Source organism: Adiantum capillus-veneris, chromosome 21, assembly GCF_014529385.1.
Source record: "Adiantum capillus-veneris isolate H3 chromosome 21, ASM1452938v2, whole genome shotgun sequence".
In the NCBI taxonomy this organism is placed as follows: Eukaryota; Viridiplantae; Streptophyta; class Polypodiopsida; order Polypodiales; family Pteridaceae; genus Adiantum; species Adiantum capillus-veneris.
In genome coordinates, this window is record NC_140951.1 from 3,451,878 (window position 1) to 3,479,200 (window position 27,323).

General features: G+C 43.3%; 1 protein-coding gene across 1 annotated transcript in view; it reads right to left on the minus strand.

Annotated features, from left to right (window-relative positions):
* The window catches only part of LOC147430469 (insulin-degrading enzyme-like 1, peroxisomal), a 211,002-nt gene that overhangs the window by 149,945 nt on the left and 33,734 nt on the right, over window positions 1-27,323 (minus strand). Inside the window, exons 3-10 of the mRNA XM_086493095.1 lie at window positions 25,333-25,400; window positions 24,905-24,996; window positions 24,682-24,755; window positions 24,525-24,568; window positions 6,919-6,970; window positions 6,681-6,803; window positions 6,427-6,539; window positions 6,132-6,294 (exon numbers count right to left, since the gene is read on the minus strand). Of these exons, the coding sequence (XP_086349221.1) occupies window positions 6,132-6,294; window positions 6,427-6,539; window positions 6,681-6,803; window positions 6,919-6,970; window positions 24,525-24,568; window positions 24,682-24,755; window positions 24,905-24,996; window positions 25,333-25,400 (729 nt within the window). The remainder of the gene's footprint in view (window positions 1-6,131; window positions 6,295-6,426; window positions 6,540-6,680; window positions 6,804-6,918; window positions 6,971-24,524; window positions 24,569-24,681; window positions 24,756-24,904; window positions 24,997-25,332; window positions 25,401-27,323) is intronic.

Genomic DNA, 27,323 nt, shown 5'->3' on the forward strand with positions numbered 1-27,323 from the left:
GAATTCCAAAATGGCAGAAGAGCGAGCTTAGAAAGGAAAGACCAAGGCAAGACTCGTACCAAATTTTGTGGGGACCAACCTTGTACAGATGGATGAAAGTACGGAGCTCTGCATAGCTTGGGACAAAGTATGAGATCAAGAAGCCCTTAACTTCTTTGACGGAGGAGCCAAGGCCAACTTCATCTCGACTGAATTGACTGCTCGACTTGCTATTATGCACGAAGAAATGGGACTGGATGTTGCCATTAGGAAAACTCCAATCGCATTGTGAGGGGTATGTAGGACAGAAGGACTTCTACATCATGCCTTTGGAAGGGTGTGACATTCTATTCGGAATCCCCTAGTACCATAAGAAAGTATTGTGGTCGACTATAGAGATACCAAGGGAACATTGAAAAACGAAAAGCATAGAGATATTATACTTCATGTAAAATTAAAGGGCAAGTCCCTCCCACTTGTATCGGCTTCGACCGTTTCAATAGTAAAGAAATCCAGTCTTTTTGTTTACTTGACCTACTTGAATGAAATAATTGACAATAAAACATCAAATCACTCCGACCTCGAGTAGGAACAACAAGATTTTCTGCAAGCTCAAGCCAATTGTTTCTCAGAGGGCTTGCCAAGAGAGTTAGCTCCATAGCGACCTGAAGATCACACAATTGATCTGATTCCTGGCAGCATGCCACCGAACCGGCCACCTTACCGAGTTGGCGGAGCCCAAAACGAGGAAATGCGAACCAAGTAAAAGAACTTCTAAAAAAGGGTCTAATTCAGCCCAGCAGATCACCTTACTGTTTGCAAGTGTTTTTCATATTGAAGAAAGAGGATCTTGGAGAATGTGCATTGACAACAAAATCCCCATCAAGAACAGGTTTCCAATACCCATGATTGATGATATATTGGACACGTTACAGGGTTCTGCATGCATTAGCAGAACCGACCTGAAAAGTGGCTATCATCACATCAGGGCTCGCTCTTGGCAATGTATACAAGACCGCGTTCAAGATGTCTTTTGGATTGTATGAGTATTAATCATACCTTTTGGCCTCACAAATGCTGCTACAACGTTCAATAGAATGATGGACACGATTTTCAAAGAGTACTAGTTACTTGTGGGCACCTTTTCGACTACATCATTGTATTCTCCAAGAGTGAGGCAAAGCACAGACACCATCTATTACAAGTTTTCCAGGCAACATAAACTGGTGGTTAATGGGGAAAAGAGCAAGTTTTACTTGCCAGAGGTACACTTTTTGGGATACATTGTCTATGCAGAGGGTGTAAAAATGGACACGACCAAGGTTGACACCATTAAAGATTGGCCAGATTTGAAGAATGTATATAAAGTTCGCAGCTTTCTGAGCTTATGTTTGTATTACAGACGATTCATTCAAAAGTTTGCAAAGATTGCTTCTCCATTACACATTTTGACTCAAAAAGTGGTTCCTTTTTCTTGAGGATCATCAGACATTGCAGCATTCAACACTCTAAAAGAAAAGTTGATGACGGGTGCAATGTTGATTCTACAAGATTTGTAGAAACCATTTGAGGTTTACTGTGATGCGTGTGGTCGTCTCGGGGAGCGGTCTTAATGCAGGACGGCCATATTCACAATTATCTTCACAATATTGTGGACCATTCTAAATTATCAACAAGATTAGTGATGTCTCCTACAAACTACACCTCCCCTCCAATATTATTGTCCATCCCGTGTGCCATGTTAGCCCCTTGAAGCAACGGTTGGGACAGGATGAACAAGTTGCTCCTTTGGATAGCTTATGGCCACCTGGAACCCTTTACCTAATCCATGCTTTGGCTAAAGCATACCTAGTAGTGTGAACACACTCTACACACATCTGCTTTGATTCAAACCCCGTTTACACACACATACCACATGATTTCTTGGCAACACTATTGAGACTATGAACCCTGAGCTTGTTTTCGAACTTAAACAAGTGCTATCTCTATGGTACTTTCCCAATTTTTGTGGTGAGAGCAAACCCCCTTGAGTTTGGGTCATGGTTTTCTCTCACCGGCGTGGGAACCGCCAATCGTTGGCTGCCTATAATATAATCATCTCCTAAGCCCCTCGTGGGATGGGGTCCCTTAGTGGACGCTTGATATTTGATTTACTCTGTCTAGATTTGAGTACGCGACATTTAAAAAGTTTATTGCACCCAGAAGGGTGGGGTAATTAACGCGTTCTTACTGTATCCCTTCACGCCCCTCCTGCTCCCCTTCTCTCCCTCCCTACCGCACACCTCTTGTTAGCACGCACGCGAGATCCTGCTACGCTATTGTATGAAATCCTACCCTATCCTTCTCTCTCCCATACCTATGCTTCTACTATCTAACCATGGCCGCTGGATCATGTAATTATCTGCCTTGAAGCTTGGACCTGTTGAGTATACAGATCGGGTGGGATTCGCTATGCTGTGCAATACAAAAACGGCTCAACCTTTGTGATTCTACTATAAAAAGAGGTGAGGATTGCTTTGGCCCCTCACTTATACTCGATTGCATGGTGGGTGTATGTGACAGAGAGTCGTGAGGGCATTTCCGTTAACTGTGGAGTAATGGAGTTGGTCGAGCATGATAATGCATCTCAAGTCGGTGCTCTACCTCACTTGGGTTTTGTTGCAACTTACATTTGTTTTTTAAAAAAATATTGGCTTATAGTTCTAGTCTGGCGCCCTCAGCATATACTTTGAACTGGGTTTTTTTTTTTTTTAATAAGAGAGAGTTGATGCATTCTACTGTAAAACTTATTGTGTCACTGCTTTACTTGGCTTGAGTTTTATTGCAACTTACAGTTGGCTTGCTGATCTTGTCTGCCGCACTCAGCATATACTTTGAACTAGTTTAAAAATATTGGCTCACTGCTCTAATCTGCCGCACTAAGCATATACTTTGAATTGGTCCTTTAGAAAAATGAGAGAGAGTTTATTGATCCTACTGTCTAAATTTTTGATGCATCCTTTTGTGGTTGGTTTTCTATCGTTAGTTCGTCTCTTGCATGGGTTTTTTCTAAGGAGGGAAAGGCATGGAGTTTGCCTGTATTTTTTTCGCTCAAGATGTTTTATTTGGTTTGCCTGGAGATTGATTGAGCAAAATAAGGCTCCTTCTCTAGGCATGGTTATATTGATTTAGTTAATCCTACTTTGTCAGTTTAATACTTAAAGAGTATTTAAGTGAGATGACGGGATGGCTAATATCTCGGGTAGGAACAACTGGGTTTTTGGGTAAATAAGCTACAACTTTGGCATAAGATTATGAAAAGAGTTTAAATGCTTTCTCAGTTTTTGCTTATCTAGGAACAGTTATACAAACTCGTTTTTTCATCTCAAAGTACTATGTCTGTTATAAATAAGTAGCCACCACTGGTGTCTTTTGGCAAACTTTTTTGGAGGGATTGCAAAGAAAGATTCTGTAAAAAGGTTATAAAGTGGGCCATTGTTTAGCACCCACCACTGGTGTCTTTTCGCAAACGCTAAGACATTCAAGATCATGATGTACCTAGTAGAGTGATTGGCAAACATACAAATCTTGGGAACAGCCTTTAACCAAAGCTACATAAACACATAAAAACAAAATGGGACATATATGGGTTTAAACACTTGGATCAGAAGGGGTAGTGGCCTTCTGATCAAAACTTAGTCTAAATAAATAGATATTAAAGTTTTTTTTTAAAAATAGGGTAAATAATAACCCTATTTATAACCTATAAACTCACTTGAATCTTAAAGGAGTGATGACCTATCTGATTACAAGTTAAAAATGAACCTGAAAAAGAACAAAAAAGAAAACACACCTTAAACAATAAAGCAATGGCCTTACGATTACAAAACAAACAAAACTACTCCAGTAATTCACATGTGTTTTAAATAGTAGGTTTAAGTTAAAAAAGGTTGCAAGATGGACATTGATAACAACTGATAGGGTCCATCGACACCTGTAATACGTATTTAAGGCTAACGTATTTGTTGTCTTGTTTGCATGCATGCACGTGAGGACTATATCTTCTCTTAGAATCTTTTTTGCTTTGCTATTGTCCGTCATTGATACCGGACCCTTTCCACACTGTAAACAAACATTTCCGTTTACCCCTTGAACAAAATCATTAGAATGATACCTTATTCTCCTATTACATACAAAAATGAATCAAAAACTGAGTCAGTTTTGTGCTATTCCTTGTCCCTTGTCTAAAGCCAACTGTCTTTTGAACTATCCTCTCCTTTTGTGTATAAGTAAATAGTTTTAAAACAGCAAGACACACACACACATACACACAATTTTTAGGTCAATTACCACTTTGCATACTCTAATCTCCACAATATGATGGAGCGTGATTTCATGCACTTAGAATTGATGTTAATTAAGAGAGTAGAGCGTGTACATTAAAAATTAAGAATCAAGGACTTCTACACTTCAAAATTGAGCACATAAATGCCAATTAGATGCATTTATGCTAGTTGAATGCATGTAATCCGGAATCAAATAGAATTGAAGGAAAGCAAAGAAAGAAGCTCTGCGAGATTTCTTCGCAAGCCTTGAAGCGATACAGTTCTACCACAATTTTGGTAGGATTTGGGGATAATAGAAATTTCTCTAGTGCTGAGATCCACCTAATGTGCATGGAAATTATGAGACAAATTTAGCAACATTTTGACAAGAAATGGCCAATCTAGAAAAATTCGAGTGCAAAGCAATGCCTCCAGCAACATGCAATGAGACCGAAGTCTCAATTGCCCCTTCATCAAGGAAGCAAGCACGCTTCCAATCATTGCAACTCTTGCTTTTTCCGCCCAGAAGCCAACATGTAATGACAACATCCCTATAGCATGCTATGGCCCAGATAATAATACAGAAAGAGGCCAAATTTGACAAGCATAAGGCACCAGCATTGTCTACCAAAATACCCAAAAAAATCATGGGAATTGTCATCGAGCATTTTGTCTTTGCTCTTCCAAGAACTCAAACAGGCATTAACTCGGCCTTGACCATCGTATGTAAATTTATTAAGCGAGAACATTTCTGTAGGAAGAATCTGGAGGTGTGTCAATTTAATTAATGCAAAACATTTTCATATCGTGGCATGCCATAATTTAGCATTAGTGAATGTGATCCAAAAACGACGGGGCTTGCTTGAGAACATGGGAGCAACGTTGAAGTTCTCATCTTCTTTGACAAGTGGATAATAAATCTACATTTTGGATCTGCTTAGATGTATGTTTAAAGCATAAAGAAACTTGAGAACACTACTAAACAGTGGAATGTGCGTAAATCAATACTGCACACACAGTTGAAGGAAGAAAGAAAGTTCCACCCATTTTTGTATAAAAGGACCAAATCGTTAGTACAGACAGCTATATGCACAATATGGATGAAGCACACAAGCTCAGTATGCATTACTGTGGGTCTCTCAAGTTTTGGAAAAGATCAGTAATGTAGCTTATCGGTTGAATTCACTACACTGCAAGAAGATACACAATGCATATTTTGCAAATCTTCTTAGGACTTTCTTGAGTATTCTACCGAAAGACTTGGAGCTTCACATGAACAGCTGAGAGAAGAAAAAATGGACGAGATCCTAGTTCCATTGCAGGTTTTGCTACATTGGGAAAGAAACGTCAACAGAAAGATTTGCTAGAAACAATTTCATCACATTCAAGAAGTATCCAGTAATGGAAGTAAAGTACATAGAAGATATGGAACTGGTTGAGTCACCTCATGTGTTGCAATTTTACCTAGAAGCTTTCCACTTACAAGCGATATTAACTTGTCTAACCACTCTCCATGGATCAGCAGTCCACAACATTCTTTGATGCTCAAGTAGAGGGTAGGGGTGATATCTTTCTCTCCTCAATTCAGTTTTAGTGTCATCTAGATTAGTGTTTCTTTCGAAATTGTAACATCCTTCCATGATACTTTGAAAAGCATGCAGTTGACCTGGCTTCAAGTTAGATGTGCCTAACTCTTATTTGAGCATAATGGTAAAATGTGCCTTCATAATGCCTCCTAGCTAGCATCACTACAACTTTAAATGAAGCTATGCATTTTGGGGCATTAGCACCCCTGGTCTTGTCAATATTATCAGTTTTACTTACTTCAGGTTACAGAACTTCCCTTACCCAAGCTTTTAAGAAGAGCAAATAACGACCCCTCCGCCTCATGCCCAAGGAGATGAGAGATGTATTGACATGGCGCCTCCTTGTAACGAAGCAGTTCCGGTGCAATGGGCCAACTCAAAAGAAGAGAATGCAATTCTTTGATTGGAATTGCTTTTATCATGATCTAGAATCGTTCCAAAGAAGAAAACTTAATGAGTAGCATTCAACTGTTCTAAACAGCAGAAAATCCAATTAAGCGTTCACAGTATGAGGTCACATGCTACAGGGACTACAAATGGAAGAAAATTTAACATACTTGAAGGTTTTCCACTCCACAAGGCTGTCCTGGAAAGGCAGGACGCTCCTTTTGAGTGTTTTTTATAGCACCAAACCTGCTCTCCACAAGTGTTTGTAAATTATCCAAACTTTCTGCAATAACAACCAAGCTTTTACTTTGTGGCACAAAGTACCCATAACTGCAGCTGTTGTGGAGTTCTTTTAAGTTGCAGAAAGGATATCGCAATGAAGAATGACTTCAGAACAGCAAAGGTAAAGCAAATTCCAGATTACCTCTGCCATAGACTGCCAAACACATTAGGTTTGAGGAATAATGAGAATCATAAAACTTTAGTAGTTCCTTATGTGTGTCGACCCCCTTCTCCTTTGGATAAAGGTCCAGAGTTTCAATATTGCCTGAACATTGAAACAAGTAGCAAACATCAAGCAGTAGGGTATAAATTCCAATGAGATTGATTATGAAAAGACATTTGACTATTAGTCATTTCAAAACCACCCAAGTTTCACACACCTGTTCCAAACTTGCTATAGGGATGGCTTCGAGAACTGCTGTGCTTTAGTAGCTGTACAGCACAGGGGGTGGAAAATCAAACTGCATGCTCATAGCAAGACCCATTTTATCTTAAAATATTCTGAACCAACTTCACTAGCACTAAACATTATAATTATCTTGGTGAAACTCAACGATAAGCAACAGCAGCCTCCTTATGCTTCATGTTCTCTCTTTCAAAGCAGCCATGTTTAGCCAAAGAGAACACTGCACAGTTCCTTTGAATCTCTACGCTTTACCTCATCCACTCAACCTAAAAGTTCAGCACTCTTTATGGCCAAAAAAAGCCTAACACAACATTATGGAAGAGTCTGTATTGAGACTTCATGATATTTACCATGCTTTAAGGCCTAGTTTATTTTTGCAGGTAAATTCAAGAATGGTCAATAACCTTAGGATGATGTGGAGTCATTAATGGGTAAGTTGTGAAGTATCAGATGAAATGATGATAAACAATGACTAGACTTGATGTCACTGAATTACTTCACCAAACTCTAGACCATCAAAATCCTAAAATAAACCTGACCTAAGCATAATTACCTATACTCTACTTTTTTTCTCTGTCTCCCCATCCCCACTAATATTGCCATTTCCATTTCCGCTTTTGTTTTGCTTGCTTCCCATACTTATCCGGAACTCCTTAGAACTTCAAAATTTTCTCGTTGCCCTTTACATCATTGTTCCCAGTTCTCACACATGGACATTATTTTGTCTGAGATTCCGAGTTCAGCCTTTCACATTAATAAATTCTCTCTCTCTCTCTGAAGTTGAGAGTACCCACAGAGATCATATGGGGGATCATGGCTTTATACAGCTCAGTGACTGGCCATGTACGCACTCTTGAGGGGATTTCTGACATTGTTCATTCCACTATTTGAGTGAAACAGGGGTGTCCTTTGTCCCCTACACTATTTGGTATCTATGTAGTTGAGGTTTCTGACTACATTGACACAGTGGGCGACAGAGGCGCTCAGCTAGCAGGTACATGGATCCCTTTGTTATTATATGCTGATGATATTGTGTTGTTATCAGAGTCACCAGAGGGCATGCAGAGACAGTTGGATGCATTGCACAGCTTTGCAGAGGATAGTGGATTGTCTGTGAACCTTGGTAAAACCAAGGTTAGGGTGTTTAACACCACACCACAGTGGGTCAAGAGATCGGCACCTACACTCGTATATGGTAAGGACACTGTGGAGTACACAAATGAATATACATATCTGGGGGTGGTATTCACGGGACCGAGGTTTACTCTGAGGAGAGCAGCAGAGACTACAATGTCCAGAGCCTATGCGGCATTGGGAGGGCTAGAGAGGATGTGTTCGCAGGTTCACTTTCAAGAACCACGAACAAAGCTATGGCTTTTTGATACTTTGGTTGCTTCAGCTATGCTTTATGGGGTCCAGGTTTGGGGACCATCTGTGAATCATGACAGTTGGAGGAGCATGGAGAGACCCTTGGTATTTATGATATCCCGGATGATTAGAGTCAAGGCCTCCGTACCACATGCGAGTATTCGAGCGGAGGTAGCCGCCCCTCCTATAGAGATTGAGGCTCTTACCAAATCAGTGTCCTTTATGCACAGCCTATGGGATACACATAGAGGCAAATATACTAGATTGGCTCTTGAGTCCTCTAGACAGTTAGCGATGCAGGGAGACACATCATGTTGGTATGCGCAGATGACCTCATGGTTTCAAAGGCATGGTTTCAGCATCGATAGACTGCCTCCTTTTCAGTATTCCCTAGATGCACCCTCACTGCCAGTCACACGGACGGAGATGACTAGACTCATTCGTCAGGATCTTATACAGTTGGACACCAAGAGGACATGGGTAGAGCCGATGCAGGAGTTGGGCACGAAGATGGCTTTCTACAAAGAGCATCTTCTCCAACTTTCGGGAGATGGGTTTGTGATTCGTCCGAGCTACATGGACACTCATTTGTCTCATGGTCTGCGATGTGCTATTGGTCAGATTCGCACATCCTCACACCAGCTGGAGATTGAGACAGGTAGATTCAGAGGGATACCACCGGAGTCTAGGATATGCCAACTATGCGATAGAGAGCCAGAGACAGAGCTACACTACATATGCCACTGCACTGTGTATTATGAGATACGAGGGCGCTTCCATTGCTTATTCAGGGAGGGTTTTGGACCCCTAGATAGAGTCATGAGGTATCAAGATCAGAGATGCCTTGGCTTATATCTACTTGAGCTACATCGACATATAGATAGTCTGCTGAGGAGACATGGAGTACGACAGTCACAGAGACAGATCACAGATTTCTTTGAATTGAGGGAGCCAGGAGCCCAACCACCAGCACAGAGTTGTACCCACATTCATACCAGGGGCACCCTCATTGACAGGGCGATTGAGCTCACCACGACCGAGACACAAGAGCACACTCCATCGACGAAGACTCCAGCAGAGGATCAGAGGCATTCTAGAACAACACCCAGAGTGTCATTGAGGGCTTATTCTACATTTCACATCTCACACTTCATTTTCATTTTCACAATTTACATTCAGTACTTTTTATACTTGTACTTCAGACATTGTATTAGATTCACCACTTTGTATCTGATGGTCTCATAGATCAATTTGGCCTTTTGCAGACGTTAATGTATCATTTCATCTCTCTCTCTCTCTCTCTCTCTCTCTCTCTCTCTCTCTCTCTCTCTCTCTCTCATCTACCAAAAAGTGAGATGTCGATTACGTATGGGAGATGGAATTTCAGAATTTTTTGCAAGCACCATTGGTGTCAAACAAGGATGCCTACTTTCCCCAACCCTCTTTGGGCTACTCATTGATGAATCCGAATGCATGGTTCTTGATTTTATGAAGCAAGAAGACATAGAAGAGGTTAAGATCGGAAATGCGGTGATCATGCTTTTGCTTTATGCCGATGATGTAGTGCTCTTGGCACATACCTTAGAAGATGCACAAAAGCTTATGAGTGTCTTGGAACGCTTTTGCCTACATAGCGGGCTGATCGTGAATGGATCCAAAACCAAGGTTATGCTTGTAAAGACCCTCAATGACGAAAATCCATGCATTGTATACAACAATGAGAAACTTGAAGTGGTAGATCACTTCAAGTACCTTGGCCTTGAGGTTCCATCCAATCATAAATGTAAGGATTGTGCAATGCGTTGCTTGGAAGCCGGAAAGAGGGCTTATTATGCATTTGAGAACATGTGCAATGCTAGAGAGATCAAGTGTTGGGTTCTCAAAAAGTACCTCTTTGACACATTGGTGACACCGGTGCTTCTTTATGGAGTGGAGGTGTGGGGTGGAAGCATAGGGAAGTCTACTTGGAAAGAGTTTGACAATGTCCAAAAGCGTTTTCTCACCAACTTTCTCCAAGTCAAGACACAAACACCCTACATGCTCTTACTTCTTTGAGGTCTTGGGCATGCAAAGGGTTGTGGAGTACATGCGTAAGACACAACGTAGCCCTTTGCATCGACTTCCTAGAATCGCATATGAAGCAAGTCAAAAGGTTCAAAAGACATGCAAGAGCAAAATACTAAGTTCGGGGTGGATGCTTGACATCAAGAAATGGTTTGGAAGATGGGATGCATGTCACTTGGTCAAGGATGCGTCGATCGACTCCCAAGTTAATGAGGCCTTCTTACAACGCCAATGTATCACGGCTTGGGAGAAATCCGGAGGTTCTCGCTTCAGCCATTACACCAGACACATTGCCCCAAACTACAAATCTCTCTTCTTCTCCGAACGAGGTAACCGAACCCATCCCTACATCCTTGAGCCCATCCCGTTGAGTGCGATCCGCACCATTGCCTCCATTCGTCTTAGCTCCCATTCTCTACGCTGCGAGACAGGACGTTGGGGCACTCGCGAGGAGTGTCATCGACTTTGCACCTTATGCCCTCCTCAAGGGCGAGAGAGTGAGTACCACACACTACTTGAGCGCTCAGCTTTTGACCACATTAGGTCCTCTTTTCCCCATATATTCAGCCATGAGCTCTCCCTACATACCTTCCTCTCCCAACCACGATGTGGACTCTCTATTGCGACGCTCATTTCAGCCATTTTTGAGCATCAACAGCCACTTATGACCTCCACTCACACCACGTGACATGTTCATTTGGTCCCATAGGTCATATTTGACCTCCGAGGACAATAATAGAACTCTCTCTCTCTCTCTCTCTCTCTCTCTCTCTCTCTCTCTCTCTCTCTCTCTCTCTCTCTCATAGACATCGACGAAGACTACAGCAGAGGATTCGAGCCATACTCTCTCGCCAACCAGAGTGTAGAGGAGGATGGATTCTAGTAGTAGTAGTATTTTTGTTCTAGTCTTTTTGTACCCAGACATGTTATCAGATTGACAATTTTGTAACATTTTGGTCACAGAGGTCATTTTGGCCTTTGAAGACGTTAATATAACATTTCATCTCTCTCTCTCTCGTAGAGCATTTGAGGCAGCTATACAGCTATCAAAGAGTGGGCATGAGAGAGCATGGTACTCACAGGTCAGAGCATGGTTTGAGGGACACGGTCTTGACATGGAGAGCCTACCACCATTCCAGTACGACCCCCACTCACCATATGTTCACCTCTCTCGCAGTGAGAGGAACTTGGTATTGAGACAGGATCTGTGGCAGCTATACACTAGGAGAGTCTAGGAGTCACCTGGCTTGGGGACGAGGATGTCAGATTACAGAGACCAGTTTCTCACCATATTGTCTGGGGGGTTCATACAAAGACCACGCTACATGGACACATATATGCCACATAGCTCACGGGTGGCGATTGGTCAGCTGAGAGTGGCTTCACACAGGTTAGAGATTGAGATCGGGAGACATACTGGTGTTCCCAGGGAGGAGCGAGTCTGTAGAGCCTGCACAGAGGAGGTGGAGAGTGAGGAGCACTTTGTATGTAGATGCAGAGCATACACTGAGATCAGAGGCAAGTATGAGGAGGTGGAGAGTGAGGAGCACTTTGTATGTAGATGCAGAGCATACAGTGAGATCAGAGGCAGGTACGGGAGCGCCGTGCCACTGAGGAGCGAGTGGCTCAGATGAGGGCCGACCCGACAGCTTTCATCCGGGTAGCCTTGGCACCAGACCCGCCCATGTACCACATCTTACATCCCCCCATTAGTACAGGATGGAGCTAGATAGCTTGATGCATTCTCATGATTGTACTACCTTGAGCATATAGACATGCATATACCCCTAGAGATAGAGCTCCATCCCTCCTCAGATACTCCACTACCTACATTCAGTTCAGTTTTGTATCAGTTTTGTTTCATTTGTCTTTCCGATAGACGGATGACATACACACCATGTACATTTGATTTGTCTCATAGGCCGATTTCGGCCTGACATAGACGTTAAAAATCTCTCTCTCTCTCTCTCTCTCTCTCTCTCTCTCTCTCTCTCTCTCTCTCTCTCTCTCACACACACACAACACACTCAACCAGATCAGAGAAGACGTTCTGGGAACATGCCTCAGAATAGTTGGTATGATGAGGAGTGCAGAGAGATCAGAGTTCAGATTCGGAGCGAGCTTATACTTGGAGTCATTACATATAGACAGTCTCGGATTGCCCTGCGGCGTTTAGTGCAACGGAAGAAGCGGGCCTTTTTAGCCCATATGGAACGTGATTTGTATCAGCTCTTTTTGAGTCGAGATTCAGGTGAGGCCTGGCATCTCTTCCATGAGCACTCACCTCCTCCAGTGATTACCTCTCCCGAGATTTGGGGTCAGTATGCAGCATCATTATATACAGTACCTGGGCAACCACCACTACCAAACCCTCTAGAGCCATGCCCAGCCACTAGTAACTTCTTTACCACTGAGATGGTGAAGAACGCCATTGACAGGATGAGGACTAGGAGAGTATATGATCATGATGGTTTGGTGGCACAGCACTTGATACATGCTAGAGATTTACTCTCAGAGGTTCTTGCGCGGTTGTTTAACCGTGTCATGTGTGAGGGACTACCCGAGTCTCGGAGATTATCTACTATTGTACCTCTCTTCAAGGTAGGGGACCCCACGATGCCAGGGAACTACCGTACTATTATGATGGGGCACACATTGGCACGGTTGTATGCATCCATTCTTGAACAGCAACTGAGTAAATGGGCAGAAAATGAGGGCATACGAGCAGCAGGACAGCCTGGATTCAGGAGGGGTTTCTCCACTTTGGACCATATTCTTACACTCAAAGCTATTATTGAGGAGGGTCGGGCACATGGGAGACGGATGTACTGTTGCTTTGTGGACTTCCGCAAAGCATTTGACACAGTGCTGAGGGCCAGATTGATGCGCAGGCTACTGAAGTTGGGAGTACCCACAGAGATCATATGGGGGATCATGGCTTTATACGGATCAGTGACTGGCCATGTACGCACTCTTGAGGGGATTTCTGACATTGTTCATTCCACTATTGGAGTGAAGCAGGGGTGTCCTTTGTCCCCTACACTTTCTGGTATGTATGTAGATTAGGTCTCTTACTACATTGACAGAGAGGGCGATAAAGGTGCTCAGCTAGCAGGGACATGGATCCCTTTATTATTATATGCTGATGATATTGTGTTGATATCAGAGTCACCAGAGGGCATGCAGAGACAGTTGGATGCATTGCACAGCTTTGCAGAGGATAGTGGATTGTCTGTGAACCTTGGTAAAACCAAGGTTATGGTGTTTAACACCACACCACAGTAGGTCAAGAGATCGGCACCTACACTCGTATATGGTAAGGACACTGTGGAGTACACAGATGAATATACATATCTGGGGGTGGTATTCACGGGACCGAGGTTTACTCTTGAGGAGAGCAGCAGAGACTAGACTGTCCAGAGCCTATGCGGCATTGGGAGGGCTAGAGAGAATGTGTTCGCAGGTTCAGTTTCAAGAACCACGAACAAAGCTATGGCTCTTTGATACTTTGGTTGCTTCAGCTATGCTTTATGGGGTCCACGTTTGGGGCCATCTGTGAATCATGACAGTTGGAGGAGCATGGAGAGACCCTTGGTATTTATGATATCCTGGATGATTAGAGCCAAGGCCTCCGTACCACATGCGATTATTCGAGCGGAGGTAGCCGCCCCTCCTATAGAGATTGAGGCTCTTACCAGATCAGTTTCCTTTATGCACATTCTATGTGATACACATAGAGACAGGTATACTAGATTGGCTCTTGAGTCCTCTAGAGAGTTAGCGATGCAGGGAGATGCATCATGTTGGTATGCGCAGATGACCTCATGGTTTCAGAGGCATGGTTTCAGCATGGATAGATTGCCTCCTTTTCAGTATTCCCTGGATGCACCCTCCCTACCAGTCACACGGACGGAGATCACTAGACTCATTCGTCAGGATCTTATACAGTTGGACACCAGGAGGACATGGGTAGAGCCGATGCAGGAGTTGGGCACGAAGATGGCTTTCTACAAAGAGCATCTTCTCCAACTTTCGGGAGATGGGTTTGTGATTCGTCCGAGCTACATGGACACTCATTTGTCTCATGGTTTGCGATGTGCTATTGATCAGATTCGCACATGCTCACACCAGCTGGAGATTGAGACAGGTAGATTCAGAGGGATACCACCGGAGTCTAGGATATGCCAACTATGCGATAGAGAGCCAAAGACAGAGCTACACTACATATGCCACTGTACTGTGTATTATGAGATACGAGGGCGCTTCCATTGCTTATTCAGGGAGGGTTTTGGACCCCTAGATAGAGTCATGAGGTATCAAGATCAGAGATGCCTTGGCTTATATCTACTTGAGCTACACCGACATAGAGATAGTCTGTTGAGGAGACATGGAGTACGACAGTCACAAAGACAGATCACAAACTTCTTTAGATCGAGGGAGCCAGGAGACCAACCATCAGCACAGGGTTGTACCCACATTCATATCAGAGGCACCCTCATTGACAGGGCGACTGAGCTCGGGAGATAGAGACGACCACGACCGAGACACAGGAGCACACTCCATCGACGGAGACTCCAACAGAGGATTAGAGGCATTCTAGTACGACACCCAGAGTGTCATTGAGGGCCTATTCTACATTTTCACATTTCACACTTCATTTTCAGTTTTCATTTTTACATTCAGTACTTTTTGTACTTGTACTTCAGACATTGTATTAGATTCACCACTTTGTATCTGATGGTCTCATAGGTCATTTTGGCCTTTTGAAGATGTTAATATATCATTTCATTTCTTTCTCTCTCTCTCTCTCTCTCTCTCTCTCTCTCTCTCTCTCTCTCTCTCTCTCTCTCTCTCAGATCGAGGAGATCCGAGCCCGGGAGCGCCGTGCCACTGAGGAGCGAGTGGCCCAGATGAGGGCCGACCCGACAGCTTTCATCCAGGTAGCCTTGGCACCAGACCCGCCCATGTACCACATCTTACATCCCCCCATTAGTACAGGATGGAGCTAGATAGCTTGATGCATTCTCATGATTGTACTACCTTTAGCATATAGACATGCATATACCCCTAGAGATAGAGCTCCATCCCTCCTCAGATACCCCACTACCTACATTCAGTTCAGTTTTGTATCAGTTTTGTTTCATTTGTCTTTCCGATAGACGGATAACATACACACCATGTACATTTGATTTGTCTCATAGGCCGATTTCGGCCTGACATAGACGTTAAAAATCTTTCTTTCTCTCTCTCTCTCTCTCTCTCTCTCTCTCTCTCTCTCTCTCTCTCTCTCTCTCTAGAGCAATGGAGACCAAGACCAGCTCACCCGTGTGCAAGTCTCCCTCGACGGTAACGAAGGCACCATTCATGGTCACAAACAAGAGAATAACACAGGTGGAAAAAGAGATAAAGGAGTGGAATACGGAGATGGAACGATGGTGGAAAGAAAAGGCCTATCAAGTGCACATCTAACCCTATGTGTACGTGGACAAGCTACTTCATGACATGGGTTCAGTTCAGTTCAATTAGCCTAGCTTAGGAAGTGTTCTGGCACTTTTGTGAGTCTGTTTGCAGACCGTGCATGTTCAGGCACTTAAACTAGATGCATATCCCCTCGTTGCACACAACATGATCATCAGATTACCATCAGATTCCATCAGGAGCATTTTACAGTGCCGAAAACCTATTTTCCCTATTTTAGCCATTTTTCACTTATTATTATTAAGTGACTTTTGTTGGGAAACTGGGTAGGGCAATTTGACAAGCGAGTACATAGGAAAACCCAGCGCTAGCACTTTCTGGCAGAAGAGGCAGCAGGGACCAGGCGTCCGACAATGCAACTTCTCAACAAGACCCCCCCGGCGGACAACTTAGTGTTTTCAGCCATCAAGAAAGGCCAGCGTTTTCATCCATGGCAGATCAGCCCCAGCGTTTTGCAGTGCAAACCAACCTGGCGACAGCAAAGCACAGCAAGACCATAGCGTTTTTGGCAGCAGACCACAGATCAGCCCTAGCGTTTTTGGATCAGCAGGACACATAGCGTTTTGCAGATTCTCCACGACAGAACTAGCATAGGCATCATCGTTTTCAATTTTCAACAGTCAGACTCTGCAGTAGAACCCCCGAACCTTGCTGATCTCACCTTCCCGCAGCAGTTCCTCGCCGCGGTCAGATCAGCCAACGTTTGCAGATTCAACCTGGAAAACGTAGATTTCAGCATCTGCGTTTTCAGCACGTCTTCGCCGCATCATCGTCATCGTCATCGCCGTCATCACCAACATAGAGTCAGAATTCACCAGATACAAGATTTGCAGATTTCAGCCATTAGCGTTTTCAGATTTCAGCCCATCTCGTCGCCGTCCTCATCATCGGCAAGTCCATTGGATTGTAGAGATTTGTGCAATCAATAGTAGACCGCTCTCGCCATAGAGAGTGGGGCCTTCGCAGGAGGGTTTGACAACATTCTGGTGTCGTATTCTTCTCTCTCTACCTCTCAGTCTCAGTACCTTCATTCACAGTGTTTTTCCACTTTGTTTGTGATCATTTGCACTCTCTCACTAAAGGAATAGAAGGCTCTCCCTTCCGTAAGTAAAAGAAACCTTGAGCACAGTCCGGAGCACTCATCTTGAGCAAAGTTCAACATTCACATCCGCTGCACCTTACATTGGTGTCAGAGCTTTGGCAGTGTTCTGTATCACTCAAGGAAAGAACCACAAGAATTTTTTTGCTTGTTGTGGTCGCACGTAACCCAAGTCCTCTTGGGCGTGTCGATTCCTAATCGTGTTTTTGAAGAGTGACAGGAAACCCAAGAAAGAAGGGCTTGTCCAGCCTCCCCTTGTTTCTCTTTTCACTCATTGAGAGCGGACCATGCACTTAGCGGCCGGCCAATCGATGTGAGGTGGGAAAAAGCAACCTTGGTGTGAGCGCAAGGCCGCCAAGGGGTGCGCCCACGGAAAAGAGAAGAGCTTGGGTAAGAGAATGATTCTTCTCTAGCACAGATTGCAAGCTAAAAACGAACCTCAAGAACCTAAAGAACTCAAGAACCTCAAGAACTCAAGACCCTTAAGAACCCAAGAGCCACAAGACCCCAAGTTCGTCGTGAACTTAAGAACCCAAGACTTCAGTGTATGGTCATTACCCGAAGCAAAATGGATACTTCGCATGGAGGTGATGAGCATGGAAGTGGCGAAGAAGAATTTTCCCCACCAGGAGGTTTTTCCAACCCTCCCCCTTCCCCATCTACACCAAGGATTGCACCAAATCCTAAGGAGGCTTTGGTCAAGACGATGATGGACAGGAAGAAGTTACAACAAGAAGCGCAACACGTCGCCTTGGAGCGCGAGCTGAAGAAAGAAAAGCAGAGAGAAAGGCAGCATTTGATCGTGGACACAAAGAAAGAATGGCAGCCATACCACGTGAACACGAAGAAAGAATGGCATCCATAGAGCGTGAGCACAACGAAAGAAAAGCCTCATTAGTCCTACTATTTTCTAATGTGCACACGCAGATTGAAAAGAATCAGGAGAAGGAGACTCTCAGTTTTTTCTTCTCCAAAGCAAGACACGCATGGTTTGCATGATCAAGATGTGATTATTCACGAGCATGATGAATTGCATGATAATGATAAGCATGATGATTTACAGGATCAAGATGTGATTGTTGACAAGGATGATGGTTTAGTTGATACGTTGTCTAGTGAAGCTAACCTCATTAGAAATTCGATCGATCACGAAGAACCGATATTGGCTCTTGAGTCGAGGTCCAAAGAACCCCCACAGGAAGTATTATGTGTGCGCATGATTAGTCCGTACGCATTGTTCGAGTGTTGCATTCGTGATGCTTTCCTATATTTTAGTCACCGTCCTTATGTGATCCCTTTTCATAGGCATGCCATATTGCACGATGAACACGATTCACTCGTGAATGAGCACGGATGTATGCGGATTACTCATGAAAAGAAGAAATGTTTGCATTCAAGGAATTCACATTCCATGTCTCTTCCTTGGCATGACACAATATCTGAAAGAGCACAAGAAGGATTGACCATCAAGCTTCGGCATTTCCATTGTGATTTGCCACGGTTGATAGATTTAGATCAAAAAGACAAGTTTCAATTTCATTGTTTGCGTGTGTTTGATGAACGGTTTGGCACTCCGTCTATATGTTCATCTACATTGCATGCATAGTCTTTAAAGAAGACTAGAATTTTTCCAATCACTTTACATGGAATGGGTATTTTCATGTTTTTGTGTTGGAAGTGGTTTCAGGAATTTTTATCCTCAGAGATGCTTGAAGAAGGTAGACACATGACCATAGACGAAGTTGAAGCATTAAAGGAGCCACAGATGATTTTGTGTCGCTTCCGGCGCGGCCCAAAGAAGCAAGCGTTGCAGACCTTTATGAAGTTCAAGTATCGCATGACCCATGCATCAGAGTGGGCCGACGAAGAGTCCTTTCCAGGATTCCAGACGCTGTTGGCGATCTCCCTCAACGCCATACAGTTCGGTACCAATACCTCACTTTGAAAAGCAAGGGATGTCACATGCACATCTAACCCTATTTGTACGTGGACAAGCTACTTCATGACATGGGTTGGGTTCAGTTCAATTATCCTAGCTTAGGAAGTGTTCTGGCACTTTTGTGAGTCTGTTCGCAGACCGTGCATGTCCAGGCACTTAAAGTAGATGCATATCCTCTGGTTCCACACAACATGATCATCAGATTACCATCAAATTCCATCAGGAGCATTTTACAATGCCGAAAACCTATTTTCCCTATTTCAGTCATTTTTCACTTATTATTATAAAGTGACTTTTATTGGGAAACTGGGTAGGGCAATTTGACAAGCAAGTATATAAGAAAACCCAACGCTAGCACTTTCTGGCAAAAGAGGCAGAAGGGACCAGGCGTCCGAAATGCATCTTCTCAGCAAGACCACCCGGCGGACAACTTAGCGTTTTCAACCATCAAGAAAGGCCAGCGTTTTCAGCCATTGCAGATTAGCCCCAGCGTTTGCAGTGCAGACTATCATGAGCGGTGATCTTATACCTGTAAACCCATTTACAAGGTAGAGCCTTTTTGCACTGTGGTAATTTAACTAGCTTCCATGTCTGGTTTTTATGCAAAGTTGTCATCTCTAATTGCATGGCCAACTGCCATTTTTTCGAGTCAACCACTTGTAATGCTTCCTTGTAACAAGATGATTCTCCGCAATCTATGAGCATGACATAATTTAGAGATGGCACATAACGATCAAGTGGTTTGGAGACACGCTCAGAACGTCTCACCACAACTAATTTTGCCTCTCTAGCCACTATAGGCTGTTCCTGAGCCTGACCATGCTATCTTGATGTGCTAGCACTAGGTCCATCTTCCCTGAAGACAACTCTTCTGATCTCCTTTTGTCTTCTTTGGCTTAGCGTGAAACTAGGCTTCATTGAAATGCACATCATTGCTACGAATAACTTTTCTGGGCTAAGGATCCCAAAGCCGGTAACCCATCTCGCCTGATTCTCCGTAGCCAAGAAATATACACTTCTTGCTCTTTGGTTCTAACTTATTCCTGAACTCCTTAGGAATATGGCTATAAGCTTCACAACCAAAGACTCTGAGATGCTTATACGAAGGTGCCTTGCCTATCCATAACATCTCGACCACTTCACTCTTATCCAGAACCCTACTAGGAGACCTGTTGATCAAATGGACTGCTGTAGCCACTGCTTCCGCCCAAAATCCATCAGGCAACTCAGCATTTGACAACATGCTTCTGACTTTCTCTTGTATGGTCCTATTCAAACGTTCTGCAACCCCATTCTGTGAAGGATTATATGGTGCAGTAAGTTCCCACTTAATCCCTTTTGCTTCACAAAAGTCTTGAAAAGCTTTGGAAACGTACTCTCCACCATTGTCAGTTCTCAAGCACTTCAGCTTCTGACCACTTTGATTCTCCACAAGCTGCAAGAATGTCTTAAAGACCTTGAGCACCTCATCCTTGTGCTTCAAGAAGTAAACCCATACTTTGCGAGAATAGTCATCTATGAATGTACAAAAGTACGTTGCTCCCCCTAGTGACAAACTAAGCATTGGTCCGCATAGATCACTGTGCACAAGAGCTAACCGTTCGTCCCTATGATTCCTCTTTGATCTGTGTAGTTCCTGTGTTTACTTACCATAAACACAATGCTCACAAAACTCGAAATCTTGAAATGAAAAGCCAAGCAAATAACCATAATGAGAAAGTATTTCCATTCCTCTTTTTGACATATGTCCCAACCTACGATGCCACAGTGACACACTTGGCTGCTCAATCACATTAATTACATGGTTTTTAACCTCTGAAACATGTAAAGTGTACAGAGTTCCTGACTTGCTGCCATGTGCTATAGTCATCGAACCTTTGGAGATGTTCCAAGCGCTGTTCCCAAAAATTGTCACATAACCCGCATCATCCAACTTCCCTGTACTAATCAAGCTCTTTCGGATTGCTGAAACATGTCTGACATTCTTGAGCCATAAAGAAGAGCCATTCTGAAACTTCAACTGCACATCTCCCACTCTAAGTATATCACAATCCTGCTCATTGCCAAGTCTGACATAATCTTTAGTAGTCACATATGATGTAAACCACTCTTTGTGCGGAGAAACATGTAAAGATGCCCCTGAGTCGATAATCCAATCACTCATAGCATGTCCATCCTCTGCAGCCAAGAAAACAGAATCAAGATTGCTTGTGAGGAAGATGTCACCAGCTGCTATACCAGAATCACTGTCTGAACCAGATCCTGTGACATTCACCTCTTCAATCTTCACTGAACTCCTCTTTTCATCTTGCTCAAAACTCTTTGTTTTGCCTTTTTCTTGTTTCCACTTTGTACAGTCTCTCTTCATGTGACCCTTCTTGCCACAATGGTAACATTCTATGTCATCCTTTGATTTCGAGTCACGAGACTTACTTCGGTTGTGTGCCTTCTTACCCTTCTTCTCTTTAGACTGTTGTCTCCCTCGAACGACCAAAGCACTATTGCCTTTGCCTTTGTCAATGTTCTTCCTGTTCACTTCCTCTGTGAGCAAGTTGCCTTCTACATTGGCACTTGTAAGACCTTTTGGCGCGACAGAATTACTTAACGCTGTACGAAAAGTATCCCAACTGTCTGGCAAAGTGATTAAGAGAAACATAGCCTTCACTGAATCTGGAAAGACTATCTCCTGTACTGTTAACTGGGTGAAAATTGTGTGAAATTCATTGAGATGATTTGACATGGCTGTCCCTTCCTTCATCTTTAAGTCCACCAATTTCTTGAGCCAGTAAATCTGAGAAGCAGCACTTTGTTTCTCGTACATACCACATAGCTTTTGCCATACGCCATACATTGTAGTCTCTTCTGCTACGTTGAAGTAAACATTTTCTGTCATTGTAAGCATGATTGTAAAACAAACTAACTCGTCAAGCTCTTCCCACTCATCTTCAGCCATACCTTCTGGTCTCTCCCCTTTGAGCTTCAATGGCTTCACTTGTTTTTTCTGCACCAGAACCTACCAAATCTGCTTCTTCCAGAATGGAAAGTTTGTGCCATCCAGCTTCTTTATGTTGTAAAGAGTCTCACTTTGAGAAGATGCCATATTTGCCATACTGTTTACTTCTGGGAAAAATCCGGTAAAGTTTCCCCTGTAAACTGGCCTCTGTACACAGTAAACAAGCTGTAAACAACAAGTTGAACACCTCTCCTCAGAAACTGTCAGTATTTTGAAAAATTTTGACAAAATCTCCCTTATAAACTGAGCTCTGGAAACCAAAAGATAGCTCAAAAACAATCATAAATAGTTGACCAATGACAAATCTAGAAATCTCTGTAATATGCTATCCTATAAGTATACACTGTCTCCAGTCTGGGCGATCATAGAACCTGTGTCTGTCTCAAGACTGAACCCTAAACAATGCCTGAACGGCCTGACGCATAAGATGCAATCCAATGTCTACACAAAGGCATACATTCTACGGGATAAAAGTCGTCGAAGAGGATGCGTGTAGAGGGGAACTCCAGCAACCTAATCCACCTCACACTAGGTAACCCAACCCCCAGTGCTTGGCTTCAAAAAACCTCACACACGACCCTCTCAGATGGCTCAACAAACTGCTTAGAACTAGCATACATCCTGTAATAGACCAATCACTGTCCTATGACCGCTGCGGCGGTCTGTCTACTAGCGTGACTCACAACTAGCAGACCCACAATCACAATACATCAATCTGCAATACATGCCAATGGTGTCAAGCCGTCGTATGGCCACACCTTCCCTGAAACCTAGCAAGCACAAGAAGTAGCAATGCAGACTGCAATATATATATCTGATGATATATATGTGTACCCGGTCTATAGATGATGCTTTGAAGACTAATGAGTGATGTATGTCGATGCCGATATTGATGCCGACCACCTCCTGCTTGCCAATCTACACAAGACGGGTTTCTTTGCGGCTGAAACCTATCTTCTGATGTAGTGCTCAGAACGAAATTCTGAGGGCATAAACAGCTTCGAAAGGGGGGTAAAACCCCAACTCACCTAATGAAAATACTCCCGGAACACCGAGTGTGAATTTCCAAGCTCCGGATCCAGAATCTGCCTGAAAAGTGTGCGCGCGCGCGATTACGCGGAAACCGCACCGCACCTCGCTCTGATACCAATTGAAGTCGTGGAGCGGAGCGTAGATCGACTCACACACACACACAGAGATGCACAAAGAGCTTACACACTACGCAGAGAATCGTTTGAAGGGTTATCTCCCAAAATCTTATTATCCACAAAAGTATATGTGAGTATATACAAAGAGTTAGTGATAAGTGAGTTAGGCGTCCGGCCGGCCATATCCGTATAAGAGGCCACTTGGGCTTTAATCCCAACAATAAGATGGTCTACAAAACATAAGTGGGAAATACAACATAATAAGAAATGCGTACCAATATTTAATGTGAAACAGCTAGTCAATAAGTTGGCAAGGTAAGTGGCCATCACACTTGATAGGTAGACCAAGTCAGTGAAGTCCAGTTGTAATACCATTGGGGATGATCCTCATGTCCGCTATCTCGTGCAAATGATAATGTAGGCGAGAATCATTCAAGTGTACCATGTGTTGAGTTTTATTTCTCAACAATGGGAAGGGATTGAGCACGATCCACACTAGAGTGGGCCTGTGAGGACAGTGGCCTGCAATGGATTGGGAAGGGCGACGAGAGGCTGAAGGTAAGTGACACATTCTGCATTGGAGACTTGGCAGCAATGTGGAGGGTCTAGTTCTCTATTCTCTCGGGGGTATTGTATCCCTTAAGTATACTCTGATTCTTCGGTGAGAGAGCGCTAGCTCTCTCTTTCGAGAGTTCCTAGGGAGTGCTCTCAATCGACGTGATCAACTAGGCATCTTGCCTTACATTGTCTACCAAGGCTTGTAAGACAACGGCAGCTTCATGATAAGATCTTTTGCAACATTAGGAGTGAAGGTATAATACAGCTCTGGTCCGGTGGGAGAGCTCCTCGTAGCATATTCCGTGCACTGCAAGAAACAGATGGGCATGTTGCTAATACTCTACTTTAAGTTGTTCACTGTTTGCCGACTATGAAACCCAGCATGTTTTTTCATACACCAAACATTCTGCATACGCATACAGCTTTGAAAATATGAAAAGGTATGATTAAGTCTCTTGGGCATTAATGCTTGGGCAGGCCTGTCATGTAATTTCATACTCCACCATACGTCAATGTTTGCCCTGACGTTAAACCTGCAGAGCAGCCTAAGCCATCACAAAGCCTACCATTAAAGCATTCTCTACATAAAAATGATTGCAATCGAAAACATAATTGATACGGCATGAGCACCCCTAAGAATAGATTACACAGTATAACCGGTCACAACATTGACTTGCCAAAACTCAGTCTACAGAGGTGAACTTCAAAAATTTGAACCAAAAAAAAAGGTCATTCCCTTCATTTGACTATTATGTGTTGAATTCTATATTCAATCAGATAGCATTTAGGTTCAAACTTCTTGTCTCCACCAAACTTGCTCACATACAAAAAGAGCTACATGGAATACGGAAAAGCTGAAGCTGAAACACATTCATAGTTGAAATTATCAAATGGACTAAGATATCCATCTTACTTGATCAGATCTCCAAGAATCACTGGTTAGATTTTTTGTGTTTTCTGCAATTACACACAAACTTGATCAACTATTGTATCTCAACTCACTCTGTGCGATTTCTAATACCAAGTTTCATTGCTATGTGCGTTTAAGAGTCTAAAGCGAGCAAACAAACCTGAGTCAACAGCCTTCATCTCCCTTGAAGTTGCATCTTCTGACATAAGTGGGCAGATGAAAAACTGTGCAAATCTGTTCATCAAATTAGAGATAGCATTAAAGACTTTGAATACTGACAATAATAGAAAGAAAAAAACCAAAATTCCACTTCTTTATTTGAAACCCTAAACGAAACATTATTAATGTACATAGAATGAGCATGCCATTAAAGAGAAATGAACCTGTCAAGTGCTTCCTCTAAATGATCTGCATTGGCATCAAAATGGAAGTTTGTTTTTTCAGAGCTAGTAAAAGCGTTTGAGTGGCCCCCATGCTGGAAATTTAAAATAACTAGTGAGGTTTAGTTCTCCAAATTGGTACACCTGTGGTCAAATTCATGAAGCACAGATACATGCTACAATCTCTTACCATCATGACTGGACATGATCAGACTAACATAATTAGATTATGCATCTAACACTACAATGAAATGTATACATAAGCCCTTCACTAGTGAACCCTAACTCCAGTAAAAATTTTGTTGCAACAATATGTTGAATCTTCTAAATTCAATTGCAAAATTTCATGTGAAACTTATCTGGAGCTTTTCGGGTATAAAGTCATGGAAGGTTTCCAATGTTAATAATTCTAACAAGTAACAACAACCCACCTCTGTAAGATACTTCATGTAGCTATCTTCAAGTGGATACTTCGCACTCGAAAAAAATAGCATATGTTCTGCAAAGTAGAAGACATGACAAACGGGTTACAAAAACACATTCACTTCAGAGCTATTCCCATGCAGCTACAGAACATCGCAGAGTAGACCACATCATGCTCCCAAATGTACGTCAACCAGCGCTACGCTCACAATTAGTTCAATTCTATTCTTGCATAGTTAATCCAAAAATTGCCAGACTGAGGAAGATCTTCAAACAAACAACCAAGCAGAATCCTCTCAGCCCCTTAGGTCTCTTAGCATGTACAATCTGATCACCAGATTCTCCTCGCATTGAAAATTAAGTCCAGCAAAAGGAATCTCATCCCTATAAGAACTACCTAGATTCTATGGAAGTTTTTATAGGGGGAATGCCATCAGGCCCTGTAGCATATAGGAGAGGTACTGCTGCTGAAGAAGAGGGACAAAGTGACAAAGGTGGAATTTCAGCTTTGGCATCCCTGTGCCTATATACCATGTTAGGCTAAGGCACCTCAAACAGCCTCAAGTGTCTGCGTCTTCTTTTCTTGTCCTCTCTTCCATTAGCTCTTTCTGCATCTGTTCTCATCCTGCCAGTAGTCACTGAACAGAAGACTCCTTGAGAGCCTCCTATCTCTCCTGCACCTATGTCTGTTGTCTTAGCTCATGCACTACTTGCATGTGCCTACAATTTACGTTAGACCGGTCTCCCACAGGTACAGCCAAGCCCAATAAAGAACACGTCTGCAAAGTCTTACCTCCGTTTCTAGTCGGGGAGGGGGGGGGGGGGGGGGGGGGGGGGGGGGGGGGGGGCAATGCAAAAGAATATGGTCGATTGATTGTCCGCCCTCCAAGTCATTGCATAGGGGGCATGCACTCCCCCTCGGTAAGACTTTATCTGCCAGTCTTAATCCTCCTACTCGGGCGAGCAGTCCCAATCAACGGCTAGTTCCTTGTCCCGATCTAGTGTTTGGAGTCCGAGAGCGCAGAATAGTAGGCCAAATTTTCAAAATGATCGGTCTAATTTTACTCGACGTCATCGCGGCCGACAATCATTTCGGCAAAATTCTTACCCAGACAAACGTTCATATGGCAATCAAGCGTCAACTTCTGCTGCTCCTCCACAACAGTCCAGTTCACAACCCTCCAAAGATGGATTATGTACCCTTTGCGGTGGACCTCATCGTTGGTTCCAATGTGATAAGCGGCCTCAACCGTCTAACCTGAGACGAAATGCTAATGCAGAGACACCTACAATGTTACCTTTTAATTCTGACCAATCTGCCGATTCTACTTCACAGCAAGACAGAGGCAAACGTGTTGTTAACACAATTCGCGTTTCCAAAGTGGCTTCATTTTTAAATAAAAATGCCCAGAATACTATGCCCATACCGAGCAACGTGCCTATCAAGTCTTAAGTCTCCTTGGCTTCATTCATGGCAAACCAATTAACATTTTGGTTGATAGCGAATGTTCCAATAATTTTGTGAGCACCAACATTGTGCATCGACTACAATTACCTATTGTCCAGAGTACTCAACCGTACGATGTTGCGTTAGCAGATGGGTCATTCTTAACGTGAAACACAATTGTTCAGCAGTTGCCCTTTGACGTTCAAGACTATCAGGACAGTCTCACTTTCGAAGTAATGCCATTATCCACTTATGATATGATTCTTGGCCAATGTTGGTTATACCAATATGACCCTCTGATCAGTTTCCAAGGACATACTCTAACTCTTTGCGAGGGTGGCCAGCTTCTTACTCTGAATGGCTTATTTCGTGTACAACCGGTGACTGTCGTTTCTGCATTGCACGTTAAACGGATGGTACGTAAACCCGACAATTCTACAGCACTGTTAATGATACGTAGCATCAACGATGATACAGCTGATCCAGTTCAATCCAAACTAGCACCAAAGCCAGCAGCTTACCTTGAGCAACCATTCTATAAACCATACTTGG